General features: G+C 44.6%; 1 protein-coding gene across 3 annotated transcripts in view; it reads right to left on the reverse strand.

Annotated features, from left to right (window-relative positions):
* gpc5b (glypican 5b) overlaps positions 1-15,325 on the reverse strand; it is a 35,668-nt gene that overhangs the window by 17,314 nt on the left and 3,029 nt on the right. For 2 of the 3 annotated variants that reach the window (XM_035523406.2, XM_081708416.1), the window contains exons 3-6: positions 9,091-9,794; positions 6,415-6,587; positions 6,062-6,142; positions 5,681-5,803 (exon numbers count right to left, since the gene is read on the reverse strand). In XM_035523406.2, coding sequence (XP_035379299.1) covers positions 5,681-5,803; positions 6,062-6,142; positions 6,415-6,587; positions 9,091-9,794 — 1,081 coding nt within the window. The remainder of the gene's footprint in view (positions 1-5,680; positions 5,804-6,061; positions 6,143-6,414; positions 6,588-9,090; positions 9,795-15,325) is intronic. The other variant, XM_027005550.3, reaches the window with a different exon arrangement.

Consider the following 15,325-nt stretch of genomic DNA (forward strand, 5'->3'; position numbering starts at 1 on the left):
GCGGTACTGATTAACACCTACACTGTTAATGTATGTCCGGCTGGACACAAATAAACACTGTAAGAACAAATTCAACGCCACAGTGGCTTTTGCTGCTACCAGCACTACTGTCCATGACTGACTTATCTAGTTAATATCATTTAGAGAATGTTACATAGGAACTGCAGACGAGTGATTTCACATTCAGCTTTACTTCTCGCCGCCGCTCCACTCTCTACAAACGTGGCCACCCTTGATTGCAATGCGCTCCCCTCATTACACATGCAACAACACCTGTTTCCAATTAATTATCCCATGGCAAGCTGAGCATAAATAATACACATCCCTCCTTGCATACTAAGCCATCTTTTCACCCACAGTTATCAGAAAAGTCCTGGATATTCCCTACTATGCCATCCACGAGGGCTATGGGGCTACAAGTTTTTGCAGCTGACGCAGTCTGATGAGCCGAGTCTTCCCAGGGCACACCAGAGCAGGGATAGCTGTGACGGAGCTACAGAGGCATTAAGATGGGAAACGTTGCATGGGGTACATGGAGCAGGATCCTGCAGGGTAAATGACAGGGAAGGAGGAGGCGTCTGCCTGCTATTCCCACAGCAGCTGTTTGAGCGGCGGAGACCGAGTCGCGGAGACCGACTTCTCCTGGAAGTCAAATACTGAGCATGTAGAAAAGCAATTCAGGTAGATTTTGCCCACTAATTTCTATTGCATACGGATGTACCAAATTTTGGTTTACCAGCCCATATTTTGGTTCACCAGCCCATATTTAAAATATGTTTTCATTACTTGAGTAATTAGGGTAGAATCAAAATGCTCTCTTTTCTGAAGGTATCCACAGTAGGCAAAAGGGCCAGAAAAGCTAACATATATTGCCTGGTTGCTGCGAGCACTACAGGAGTGTTTCAACATTTGTTATTTATCTGTATGCCTCACCTCTGTCATCGTGCTCAAACACAGGGGAAACAGTTGATTAGGAGGCAGGTTGCTCATTAAAAGCAGTCAGTATCTAATAAGCAAGTGAAGTAAGGAAAGGTTTTAATTGTCATGGTTGCCATGGATGTTTGGTTGCTACGCTGAGTACCGTGGTCAGCAGAGCATGTGATCAATGGGGCAATGCTTAAAGGTCAGATGGGTTAAGGCATTGATTAAACACACAGAATGGCTGTTAAATGCTCTCACTCTGGAATAATAACTAAAGGTCGACCGTGGAGCACAAGCGGTTGGAAGTGAGGCAGAAGGAATGCAATGATTACAATTTCGTGATGGCTAGACAGAAAGATCTTAGTGTGAGCGGTGCAGGACTGTGCAGTGGTTTTCAGGAGGGCTGCAGGATGAAGCCCAGTGCCGTGAGCATTGGCAGTCCTGCTGTGGTCACTGGGGCATACCTGGCAGGGTGTGGACTGAGCTCTGACACACGCGCCGTTTTACACACCACACCGGTGCGCTTCCTTGAAAGGTACAAAAAGCAAAAGAGGCCCGGTGACAAATATCATTCAGTCACTCACACGATGACTGCAACCATTACGACATCGTGGAAAAGTCAGCATATGGTCAGATATTCCGAGCTGCAGAGGCTGAGGGATTTCTCCAACCTTCCCAGGCTCTTTGCAGCTGGAAGGACTTCTGTGGCTGCCTTCCATCTTATAAGAGTGAGACTGTAGATTGTAGAAAATATTCAGGAACTGACAAGAGTCACATAATTGTTTTACTTTCGTTATTAATTTGCAAAGTTGCCTTTGTCTTGAGTTTTCAGCATCGTGTGTTGCCACTGTTAAATGTTTTCACTATAAAATCAGTATCCCTTCCCTCTTCAAGTCACGGCAATAATCCAGGGAAAATATAGCAAGGAACTGTATATGAAACTAGATGTAATAATATCATTTACATTTTAATTTAAAGCATATTAAAAACAAGGAATGCACCAATTCTTTTTCTATGCCAACAGAAACCCTGGATCTTTACTGAAATTCACCTAAATACCTATTAGGTCATAAAGTTATGTTTAAAAGCAGGGACACATTTGGAAATGATCTTTTAAACCTTATTGCTGTACACCTTGCTGTACTTAAGGACAACATGGAGGATCCAGTGACTCCAGAATAATTCTCTCTCCTCATTATAGCTGAGTCTTAATTATGAAAATGGCAATCTAGATGGCCCCCAGACACTCCATGGTGTTGAGCTGAATGGATTTACCTTGATTCATGCGACTAACAGGTTTGGGAGTGATGGTGATTAACAGCAACACATGTAGACCGCACCACGCAGCATAATAGGTGATTTAGTCATACGTCTTCAAATGCATTTGAAAGAGACATGGCACAGGAAACAGAGGTACGATAACTGCGTTTAGAGCACTTGAGTAAAAGTGACGCGATGAGCTTGCTACTGCCATCAAAACATTTCTCACAGCAACGTGTCCCTTGCTGACATCACTGATCTCGGTTCACTGGGGTGACTGGCTCAAATGAGGCAAACCATGAAGAAGTCACAGAAAAAAATATTTGCTTAGCTAAAGACTAAAGAGCTAAAGAGTTTGGACTTCCCCTTTGATTAATGGTCGCTTGTTTTTCCCATGGAAACAAGAAACACACACATACATACACACAAACACGAACATTCTGTGAGGAGCACAGCCTCAATTAAATGTATCCGCTGAGCTAGATTAGCTCATCTGTTTGGTTAGAAGGTTATGGAAAAGATACGCAATGAGCGGCCAATAGCTGTTCTTCATCTCCTTTCCCCCAAATCTTGCTCTTCGTCTTCCTCTGTTCACTTCTCAAGGCATTTCCACTGAGCCTTCTGGTCACGGCACAGATACTTGACCGTGATTATCTCTCCTCGTATTTCCATTTTTTCAACTTTTCCACACTTCTCACTCCTTTCACTTGTACTCTGTGTTGCACAGTTCGGCCTGGTTCTGCCTGTCCCGTCTCCTCACGTGTTTTCGGTCTCTTATCGCTGTTCAACAGCATCGTCACAGATGCATCGCTGACACAATCGCTATACACAGCGTACAATATGCAATGTTGCGTCCATGTAAATTTTGGACGATATCATTTTGGATGTTTTGAGCATTTGGCTAACCTTTTTGGTCTTGAGCTGGCTACTGTTTCTGAGCATACAGCCATGTCACTTCCTGTTTTAAAACGAATCCCCTGAAGAGACCAGAAGGTGCGGCACAGTGAGAGATTCTGTTTGGACGAAGAGTCTCCCACTGCAACACATTACCTACTCGAGATGTAACTGAGGGAACGATCTGCCCGAGGCCACAGGAGAGAGAGATGCTGGAGGGATGAGATTAGACAGCGTTATGATGGCCATGAGTGAGGCAACAGAGGGCCTGTATCTCTAACGCTGTTCTTTTCTACTGCATCAGTTTCACGCAGGAGAGAGAGAGAGAGAGAGAGAGAGAGGGCGCACCTCTAACCAAACCCAGAACCGCAAACACCGAATGCAGAGGCCTTGGGTCTGGACTTTGGCCCTGAACGGTGCTTGAGCAAAATGAAAACAAAAGCTCTGTTTACATGGCAATGCCACATGTTCAGTGGACAAATCAGACATGGTTGAACAGTTATGTGGTTACGCTAAACAGTGAAGCTAAACGGTTAAGCTAAACACTTACGACTTCTGCTGACATGCTTTTGATTTACCGTGGTACTGCACAAAAGAACACACCCAGTGCATCAACTACACATTCTACCAGGAAGGAAAGCCCCTGAAACTTTAAACTTTTTCCATGTGTAATTCTCTGTGGTTATCCACATGACTCAAGCACATTAGAAGAACATCTGCTGACCTGAAAATACTCCCAATTAAACTATATGAAAACCGTAAACTGCTGCTTTGAGTGCTGATGCTACCAAACAGAAATGACCAACGAGCATCTGAAATGTTGCCCCTCACTGAATAAGATGTGGCATGTCAAGGGGTATCCAGAAGGTGGCAGTGTTGAACCTTTTTGAGAGTCGGGGTGACTGTGGCACTCTTCCCTGTTCCCTGTTTCCTGTAAAAGTATTGGCTAGTTGATAAAGCAGTAGAAGGTTGTGTACTGAGACAAACATCACATGTAGTGTAAGGAGGGATTGGCTAAGGTTTGTTGTATCCCTGGATTATCAGCCTTTCAGTCACAAACCCGCACTTCCCTGCTGAGATGCTGGACATTAGTCCATAAACCATCTCATTAATAAACCCAGCCCATGAAACAAATCACAGGGTCCACCCCCATTTCTAATTCTGGGAATATTTTAGGAATGACACATTGATCCTTTTTTTTTTTACCACAACAGAAAGAAAAACAGCAAAAATCCTTTATGAGAAATAACAAAAATCCATTAAAAAAATAGGATTTTAGAAATTCTTGTTGCCAGGCCAAGTGTACTGTGTCTGTTCACCAGTTCACCTTCCACAGAAGAGAGACAAAAATTAACATCAAAGAAGCATATATAAATCACTATGCATAATAATTCATATCATTCAACTCTTCAATGCACACACACACACACACACACACACACATATCCCAATTAAGACTCCACTTCAGTCACATCTGTGTGCTCCCTTCTGTCAGTTCGCCATGATCCTGTTTCCAGGGCTACCTTGCACTGGTGCCACCAGTGGCCCCCAGCGTGAATAGCATCGGCCCACCCCTTAGGGCCAGCGAGGCTACAATAGGGGGACATTTCTCCTGGGGCATGAGTGGAGAGACCAAGCCCACCTTGAACCAGACTGACTGGGGGCAAAGCCAGGAGCCTGCGCAGAGTGGCCAAGCTGAGTCTTCTCCCCTTTGCCAAAACAAGACACGTCCATGAAGATTAGCGCGGCGGGGGATGTCAGCACAGTGCTGTCTTCATCACCCCAGTGCCTAGAGAGGCCAGCCAAGGAAGGTTTACAACTTTTCCTGGGGTAAGCAGCAGTGTGTGGGACCATAAGGTGGACAGAAGCCAAGTGGTGAGATTGTGTGTGTGTGCGTGTGTGTGTGTGTGTGTGTGTGTGTGTGTGTGTGTGTGTGTGTGTGTGTGTGTGTGAATGTGTTAGTGCACATGTGAATGTGTGTGTGTGTGTGTGTGTCTCTACTAGAACATGACCAGAAGAGACTGGCTGTGCGCTGAGACAGAAATAGTGCTTATATTCAAATGTTTGTTTTGAATGTGTGTTTTTCAGGGAATCTCATTTGTGTGACAATGGAGTTCCAGCACTTTCTGAATGAAGCTTCTGTCCCAAAGAGGTCCAGGCAAAGACTCCCAAAAGCCATGGCAACTATCCCCCCCACCCACCCACCCACCCACCCACCCACCCACATTCCCATCCTGTCTTATGAACCTCATAACCTCGCAGAAAAAGACCGCATGGGAAACATGTGGATTTAACCCACTTCCACAAGTTCCTTTTATTATACTTTTTATATATTAGACTTTTAGTTCACATTAAAGCAAACCAACAGAAGGTAAATGCCTTTACAAATAGCTAGTTGTGAACACTAAAGAGCTAATTAACTCTTTTTTTTAGCAAGATTACAGTACCTGTGCATCAACTGCGAAACACAACAGATTAGCATGAAAGTCTGAAGACACCCCTGCCTCCAAATTGCTTAGAAAAGTACTGTGATTACAGCACAAAAACGGCAATTCAAAGATAATGATTTTTGATTCGTTGGACCGTCTGGGATGGTGCACAGTACCTCTCCACCACATCCTCGCCACCCCAACAGGTGTAGTCATCCACCACCATCTCGCCCTCACACAGAAGCTCCGGCAGCGTAGAGAAGAAGGCTTTGTATCGCTGAATATAACCCATGAACTCCCTAAAAGAAACATTCACGTCATGAAAACTCATTACTACTGTCGTCAGGAGACTGCAATGGATACACTGCGGGTATCTAAAGGGACCAACCAAAGAATACAAATTAAATCAGTGGAAGAATATAAAGAGGGGTTTTAAACAGAAATCTTATATGATTTATGGGGGACATAAATGCACACACATGTACACGCACACAAACCCATGCACACATACACACAGCCCTCTGGACGTCCCCTGTCGAGCAGAGGTCAGCGCTTACTTAGAGAGCTTCTTCAGACTTCTGGGCTTGTCATTCTTGGAAGGTTTTAGAGGTAAGGACCTGCAACGGTCATAGGTCCGTCTGGTACCAGTACATTTCACACCGCAGCAATAATAAAGATGGGAGGAGCAGTTAACAAAGGACATTCATGAAAATGAAAATGTATTTAAAACAAGAAGGCTGAATTCTCACATACAATACTTAAACAAGTATTACTCAGATTCAGAGCAGTACATATTTCATGGTACATATATGCATTTTATATTCATGTAAACTAATATCAACCCAAAAACTAATGAGACACAGCATGAAACCTAGACATAATGTAAACAAATGCAGCAAGTGCCTGTCACCTCTTTGTGAGGGCGACATGACCGTGCTGTTCGCCCCCAGGGTCTGCCCCTCCTGCAGGGCTGGCGGGGGGGATTGGGTGCTGCAGCTTCACTGTGGACAAGGTCGAGGTGGGAGGACCATCAGCTCGAGTGGACGAGACTGACTCTGTCAGAGGACCGCACACCTTATCCACCTGACAGCCACAAAGACACGAGAAGGTGGGGGGGGGGGGTTCTGTTTCCAAAAACGTTATGCAAATTCTCCAGCCACATAGATAACAAGCGGCTCGGTAGCATTATGTTAATGTTATATGAAATAAAAATCAAGCTTAAGATTTCTGGTTGATCTGTTCAGTCTTAGGACTTCACAAGCACTTACCTAACACTTTCAGGCAAACCAACTTACAATTATGACAGAGAACACCTTGAGCAATGCTCAGGGGCCCCAACAGTGGCAGGATTTGAACCAGCAACCTTCAAATTACAAGTCAAGTACCTTAAGCACTGAGCTACCACTGCCCATTTAAACTAGAGCCAGAACAGAGTACATTCATATGTCCAGATGACTTTAGTTTAGTTTTGCAGACTTTAGTTGCATAAAACACTACGTTTTCCTGTTCCATATATCAAACATTTAAAAAATGTTTTATAATTGAGCTGATACTGGGCTTTCTAAGTCTGAAAAATATATATTTTAGTATTGGATGCAGCAGATATGAAAGTGCAAATATCGATGATCCTCCTCACTGATCATGAATCATCACTTCCTAACCACAGCAACGTGATGGGATGCAGCCTGCTTTCCATGGGCCTAGTAAAGACAATGCAAAATTTGCAACAATAGCATCTGTGTATAGATGTGTGTGTGTGTGTGTGTGTGTGGGTTTGTACATGCGGACGGGGGGGGGGGGTTCCCCCAGAGATCCTTATTTATCTGAGGATTATCCAAACTCTTATCCTCCCTCACTGCGGCCCCCTGCTTGGTGCACTGCATCTTGGGAAGGGGTTTGTCCAGCCAGCCGAAGCTGCCTTTGTCCAGCGGTGAATTTGCATGCAGGACAGAGGGTCCGAGGAGAAGCAGACATCACCCAAACAACTGCCAGTGTGCCTGGACAGAGGCGTGTGATCAGACCATTGTGGATTTCACACGCACGACAATGCCACGTCCCATTTATCTCACCAGCAGACATTAAGCCCATATTACTATGAATTTCCTACACTCAGAACATCTTTCACCCAATGTGCCAACATGTATTTTTGTATTCTCCGTATTGCATTTGTTACACACAATCACAACTGAACACTGCTACACCATTGAGCTCCAACACCCACTTTGCCCAGATATCCTTGAATCATCAACAGCTTGTAGCAACTTTAACTTTGTAGCAAGTTTCTGTAGGGTTTGGTTCTAACCTATATGTTGCACACCTGACTCTTCATAATTCTTTAGTTAGCTAACTCAGAAGGGTTCCGTATGGGTTGGAGCCAAACCGAGGATCAGGGCGGAGGAGATCCCAGATCTAAGGGATATCTGCCAGCAGGCATAAATGCCATACCAGTTAGCAGGCAAAAGCATGCCCATCTTCCCATGGAACATATCCACCCTGGGTGGGATCTCCACTAACTCGTCCCCCACTCTCAAAGGTGGAACTGCTGGTTGTCCAGTAATGCAGCCTGCGCAAGTGATTCTGCACTAATCCTAAACTGACCCCGCTGTCTGTCATGCCCTGACGCTCCGACCTTGTGTAAGGTGAACTCTAAGTCATCCCGGCCACGCAGCATTGGCGAGCGAGCAGCACTCGATCTCAGCAGCCTGGAGGGGGATGTGGCTGCATTGTGGGGTGGGGGGTGGATGAGAGGGGCGTAGGGGGTTAGCGGGTGGAGTGGGTTAGGTAATAATATCCTCCATTCTGACGGGCAGGTCTACATTCCTTTCAGGCGGGCCTGTGAGAATGCGCCTCAAACTTAATCCACCCTCACACACCCTCACACACACACACACACACACACACACACACTCACACACTCACACACACTCACACACACACACACACACACACACACACACACAGCTGTCAGCACCAGAGCCCAGTCAGCTCAAAGCCAAGCTGTCACAGAAAGCCCAATCCTTGTATGAATACGGATGTCCCATATACTGAATATGAGGTGCATGATCCCTTCTCCTCGTGCTCAACAAAGGCCCGGGTGGGTCAGGGCTGGGTGTGTATTCAACAGCACTTGTTATATAAAAAAGTACAGAAAAGAAAGAGCAATGCAGTAACCACAAGCTGGCAGTGATTCTGTCCAGCCTTTAAGGACTCTGAGCCAGTCCATAATTGGCTCTGCCTCAGCTTCCACAACACTGGGCAGTCCTTCGATATCTATCAGGTGTTCTTAAGATGGGAGAGAGAGAGAAAACATGGAGTGGCCGGAGGGGGGGAGGTATTTGGGACAAAGTGGGAAATGAAGAAGAATCATATCCATGCAACTGTTATGACAAAAAATAAAGAGAAGATAGAGTTAGATTGTCAACTGTCCTTTGTCATTTTGGTATTTATACCTTTAAATTAGGATTATGTGGAGTATACACATGCTTTATTAATGCCAGTTATTTGTGTTCTGTTGGATGTGATATGAAAACTTCAGGTATTAAGATCCAGCTGTAGTGTTAACTGGGGTTTTTGCCAAGTGACTCACGACAGCACTGAGGTGTGGCCCGTGCAGCTGAGCACTCAGGATGGCGTCGTTAATCCTCTCGCGTATCCCCAGCAGGGCGAGCTCCAGCTCGTGGCCTCCGGCCAGTGCCGCACTCAGCCCCTCCAGCAGGGCCACGTAGCGGCTCCAGGGTGCCTGCAACTCAGCCAGGCCGGCCAGGCAGCCGCGCATCACGTTCAGGCAGAGTCCACCACAGGGCCGGATCAGGGTCAGCCCCCTGCAGTGCGGGCAGTAGTGCATCCGCACCAGGGCCCGGCCACATTCCCTCGCCATGCCCACCGTCTCCGTGGCATTCAGGACGTCGGCACCTGCCGCCAACGCCCGGGCGAGGGCTCGCCCGCCCGCTAGCGCCTGGGCCAAGCCCTGAGCCAGCACCTGAGGGTGGGGCCCGAACGGGTTTACGTCGGGTCGCGTGGCACGGAGGCACTCGGCGCCCTCTGCTGACCAGGAGGAGGAACGCAGGCCGGGGTTGACCAGGTGGCGGTAGACCAGTGGGAAGAGGACGTCATAAAAGTGGTGGACCGAACTTTCGATAGAGATGCCAGCATCACCGTAGAGGTAGAGGGCGAGGTCAGAGTAGAGGGTGATGACTAAGGGGCGGGCCTCTCGCGCGATTGGCTCATAGGCGAGGTCGAAAAGCGAGAGGGTGTGGTTGAGTGTGAATGACAGAAGGGAATAGAAGGTGTCTGAGGGAGAGATGGAGAGAGAAAAGAGTACTGTTAGCACCATATGTATCGTTCAGGAAAATAAAAATCCAGGATTTGGTGTTTTCCATAAATAAGAACTTCTTTCACAAATCCCCTTTAGCTCATGATGGGATTGTTAATTAGATGATTACATTTGTTGTGATGTGACCCCAGGACTGGATTCTAACACACAGACACAGACACACACAAGAAAAACAAAAACACCTCCTCAAAAACATCCGAGATCACTTTGCAGGTACATCACACCTGCTGAGGAAGCTGAAATCCAAAATCACTCAGATTGTGTACAACACTTCTACCAAATCAACACAGACACTAACACACCTTTGTACGAGAAGGGAAACACTTCCCTAAGAGGATGGTTTGAAATGCCAACCAGTCTCAGTCAGCCTCCACAATGCTCCCATCCTTCTGCTATACTTCTAATCTCTTCTTGCACAGCCCTAATGAGAGATGACAGCCCTTAATCCACAGGTCTCTTGGGATGACTGTTTTTGGGGCAAACACTGAGACAGTGAGGTATTTGACAGTCACTTATACAACCAATTCTAGCAGCTGGGGGACGTCTCATTGCTGTGTTGCCGTGTGTTGACTCTGCCGGAGGATAAGCCGGCCCCCAGACGCTGCTTGTTTGAATTTCTCTCTTCCTCCACGAGTGAGGTCAACTCCTCTCCGTGTGTCTACGGTATGGATCTGACCACCAGATGTCGGAGCTCTTCAAAGGGCTTGTTTTAGTGTCATCACATTAGTGACAGTAAAAGCATTCCAGCTTGTTTCGCTATGAGTGATGTGTACTGCTGACACACAAGAATTAACATTAGCATTGCAGTTCATTATGACTAATGTTCTCTTCTATAAATGGCAATATGCACAAAGAGTGCAGATCTGAAAGATTTAACCGAGCGTTTACAAGGTTGTGGTCAGATGTTGACTGTCTTATGTCTAAAGTTTAAGGAAAAGCAGTGGGAGCTCATGAAATGTCCCACCATTCTTTCTGTCACAGGTGATGTCACTTCTGTTTTGACTCTAGCCATCCCATATTTCGGCATCATAGTGAGCGTGGCTTCCTGTAGACCATCAGTCCCAGAGCCCCATCCCACTTAGCAGATTGCCAAACTCAAGACCCAGAGGCTCTGAACTGGACACATAAGGCATTTTAATTCAGCACTTGCAGTGGTTTGAGTTTGTCAACTAATTGTGTTCACTGAATGCTGTAACTACACTTCCCAAAATGTATTTCACCACCAAAGCAGTACATTTCATATGGCCATGGGTTTAAGTCATACAAATTGGCCTTTAATTCACGAGGCAATGTAATGGCTGATGTGTCATGATATATTCATGTTGATGGTGATACTGATACCAGTCACAACTGCAGTATAAATCTGTGTAGTACAAAGATATCAAGCCATATCAGTTTTTTTTAAATCAACTTTAAATATATCCTGTGGTGGTAAGTGTTGCTACCTCACAGCTATGGCATCTGGGGTTTGATTCCTGGCTCATCTACTGCCTGCATCTATTTCGTCTGGGTCCTCTGGTCTGCTCCCATGTTCTGAAGATGCATGTTTGGTTGACTGCTACTGGAAACCAGGCAGGCAGTAGCTTGCTTTATCCTAAGCATGTGTAACCGAAGAGCCATATTTCATGACAAAGCTTGTAAACAGGTGCAACACCTCGGCTCTAAGCTCAGGACAGGCTGGGGTAGAAGAAGCGACTGCAGGAACGAGTTTGGGAGCATGAGAAACACCTGCAGATAGAGAGGATCCGATCAATAGTTTTAGGCAGACAAGGTGTCGCTTGGTAGACTTCCTAAATTTCATTTTAGGTTTAAGGCTTACGTGGTAAATCTGTCTTATTTCTCGGGAATGGATTAGCAGAGCTCAAACATGGTCATGTGTTTCTGACATTCCCTTGTTTTCTATTGCCTAAAAGGTGACATAAGCATGATCACATCTGTCTTGTTTGGATAAGAACGCGTGGGCTTAACAAGACATGCACATTTTTACACCACTAGTATTATAAGAGGTCATACGACCCTTGAACCATGGCCTAGCTGCCCCACCCAAACGCTGCGCGATCACGTATCACAGGAAAGGGGATTTCACTTGGGTCATGTGACATGCCCCTGCTCAAGCAGCACTGGGTCACACTGGCCTGGGGGTGTGATCGTGAGGCTCACATACGTCCCAGAGGGGCAGCTGTGCTTACCCCTTGACATGGCAAGCCACTCTGAAATAAACTCGAAGCGAAAGTCTCGCACTGTACCCGCACTTGGCCACTTCATAGGCAAGATCCACTGACCAAGCACAAACCACGTGTGAGGTTTTGGCTGGGATGCTACAGGAGAGGAAATCGGCGTCAGGAAGCCTTCACTCTCTACGCTGCGTCTGGTCCAAGACTTAAATTAGGTCTGGTGAATAGGTAGCTGGCAGTATTTTTAGTGCCTGTGGAACTGCCGAGGTTTGAGGCGGGTCGCTCGAGCAGGGTGTGAGTAAATGGAATGCGGCTCGGCGGATTCCGCGCTTTGAAGTAGAATCCCTTGGACAGTGAGACTTTTGCCTGGCAGCTGAGAAGACATGCACGATGCATTCGATCTGCAAATCAGGCAGCAAAACGCATTAATTGCCCCAGCTGTACAGGCCCGAAAGATTTCAGTCAGTAGTCCCCTTTCATTAGTGATTACTGTATACTTGCACACACGGGGACAAAGATAAACATTACTCAGTGAGAGAGTGAAGCCACAACTGTGTAACTCCCCTCCTGCATGGGAATGAAAGCACATGAGGAACTCTCTCCCTGTTGATCGGGGCACCAGCTACAATCCCGTGAAAAGCAACAAAGGGACAAATGATCTTTTCGAGTCCATTCATCTGTGCTCATTATAGGGCAATACATTGAATCTAACATGGATGGATCTCCAAGGATACTTGGAGAATTTCAACATTTGCTTTTGTGTTGCTCAAACACGTTTAATATTCACTCTGTTAGCAGGAGAGAAACAGAGGATCCAGGCTAGTCCAACAGTGCTGACTCCTTCTGAAGAGAATCAGAGAGACTGCAAAACAAACAAATCTTTCCTACAGTTTAGCGTGACATTCCAGTGTTTTGCCATTCGAATTCTAATTTAATGCAAAACTGAATGTTATTCTAAAATCTAGAATGAACGAATGGAAGAATCTTACATGTATAGTGTCATTCGATAATTTCTGATTTCCTTTTCTTGTCCAAACTTCAAAGTTGGCCTCAGATTGAAAGATTTTTACTTCCTATTTCAAGTGTTTGCTGCACAGGCATCAAATTCTATGATAAACAGAGTCTGCACATCCACATAAATCAGTCCTTGTGCCTTTCTCCATGAAACAGACACAAAAACTCCAGGTTAACACAAGTGTGGCACTGCACACCTTGAGAGAATATTGCAAAAATAAACTCAGAGTCTTTAAAGGAGGGTCCTCTGTTTTAAATACAAAGCCCATTTTGGGGGAAAAGAGGCTGCAGTCTTAAAGGGGAGAATCTGCAGAAATGTCTTCATTTGTGCATCTAATAATGCCACTGTGTAAAGTTTCTAGGCAGCCATGGGGAACTTTGTACAAGAAATAGCTGTATACATAGAGAGAGAGCCTAATAATACAGAGGTCTAGTGATGAGATACTGCAACAGACTATGCCATAGTCTGTGATGTCCGAGTCTAGTTATCCAGATAATCTGTAAATAACGACTGTGCCATTGTTTCTGCACTCAGATGAACTGGCCAGTGTTAAACGCGACCCATAGCTAGTGTCACTCTAGTTTTTGTACTTGTGATGATACCAATTTTGTGACTCTCTCTGTTTATTTTTAGGGACACAGATATCAGAGGTGCACTACATGTAAATAAATAAGAAGTTTAATTTAATGAGCGCAGTCTCTGAGCTTTGTACTGCTTCAGCTAATAATGCACTTTGAAACCTGTGCAAATATACACAGAACATAGTAAATATACCAGGCCATAGTAAATATACCAGGCCATAGTAAATATACCAGGACATAGTAAATATACCAGCCCATAGTATATATACCAGACCATAGTATATATACCAGGCCATAGTAAATATACCAGCCCATAGTATATATACCAGGCCATAGTATATATACCAGGCCATAGTAAATATACCAGACCATAGTATATATACCAGGCCATAGTATATATACCAGGCCATAGTAAATATACCAGACCATAGTAAATATACCAGACCATGGTAAATATATCAGGCCATAGTAAATATACCAGACCATAGTAAATATACCAGGCCATAGTAAATATACCAGGCCATGGCAAATATACCAGACCATAGTAAATATACCAGATCATAGTAAATATACCAGACCATGGTAAATATACCAGGCCATAGTAAATATATCATGCCATAGTAAATATACCAGACCATAGTAAATATACCAGACCATAGTAAATTTACCAGGCCATGTTAAATATACCAGGTCATGGTAAATATACCAGACCATGGTAAATATACCAGACCATGGTAAATATATCAGCCCATAGTAAATATACCAGACCATAGTAAATATACCAGGCCATGGTAAATATACCAGACCATGGTAAATATACCAGACCATGATAAATATACCAGACCATAGTAAATATATCAGCCCATAGTAAATATACCAGACCATGGTAAATATAACAGACCATGGCAAATATACCAGGCCGTGGTAATATACCAGACCATGGAAAATATAGCAAACCATGGTAAATATACTAGGCCATGGTAAATATAGCAAACCATGGTAAATATACCAGACCATAGTAAATATACCAGACCATGGTAAATATACCAGCCCGTAGTAAATATATCAGCCCATAGTAAATATACCAGACCATAGTAAATATACCAGGCCATGGTAAATATACCAGGCCATGGTAAATATACCAGGCCATGGTAAATATACCAGATCATAGTAAATATACCAGACCATGGTAAATATACCAGACCATAGTAAATATATCAGCCCATAGTAAATATACCAGACCATAGTAAATATACCAGACCATAGTAAATATACCAGGCCATAGTAAATATGCCAGGCCATGGTAAATATATCAGGCCATAGTAAATATACCAGGCCATAGTAAATATACCAGACCATGGTAAATATATCAGGCCATAGTAAATATACCAGACCATAGTAAATATATCAGGCCATAGTAAATATACCAGACCATGGTAGATATACCAGACCATAGTAAATATATCAGGCCATAGTAAATATACCAGGCCATGTTAAATATACCAGACCATAGTAAATATACCAGACCATGTTAAATATACCAGGCCATGGTAAATATACCAGGCCATGGTAAATATAGCAAACCATGGTAAATATACCAGACCATGGTAAATATACCAGACCATAGTAAATATACTAGGCCATGGTAAATCTACCAGACCATACATGTTATGAGAACATTTTAGCATGTTATGAGAACATTTTCGCAATTCCTACTT

Source organism: Electrophorus electricus, chromosome 26 (assembly GCF_041902795.1).
Source record: "Electrophorus electricus isolate QZ-2024a chromosome 26, ASM4190279v1, whole genome shotgun sequence".
Taxonomy (NCBI): domain Eukaryota; kingdom Metazoa; phylum Chordata; class Actinopteri; order Gymnotiformes; family Gymnotidae; genus Electrophorus; species Electrophorus electricus.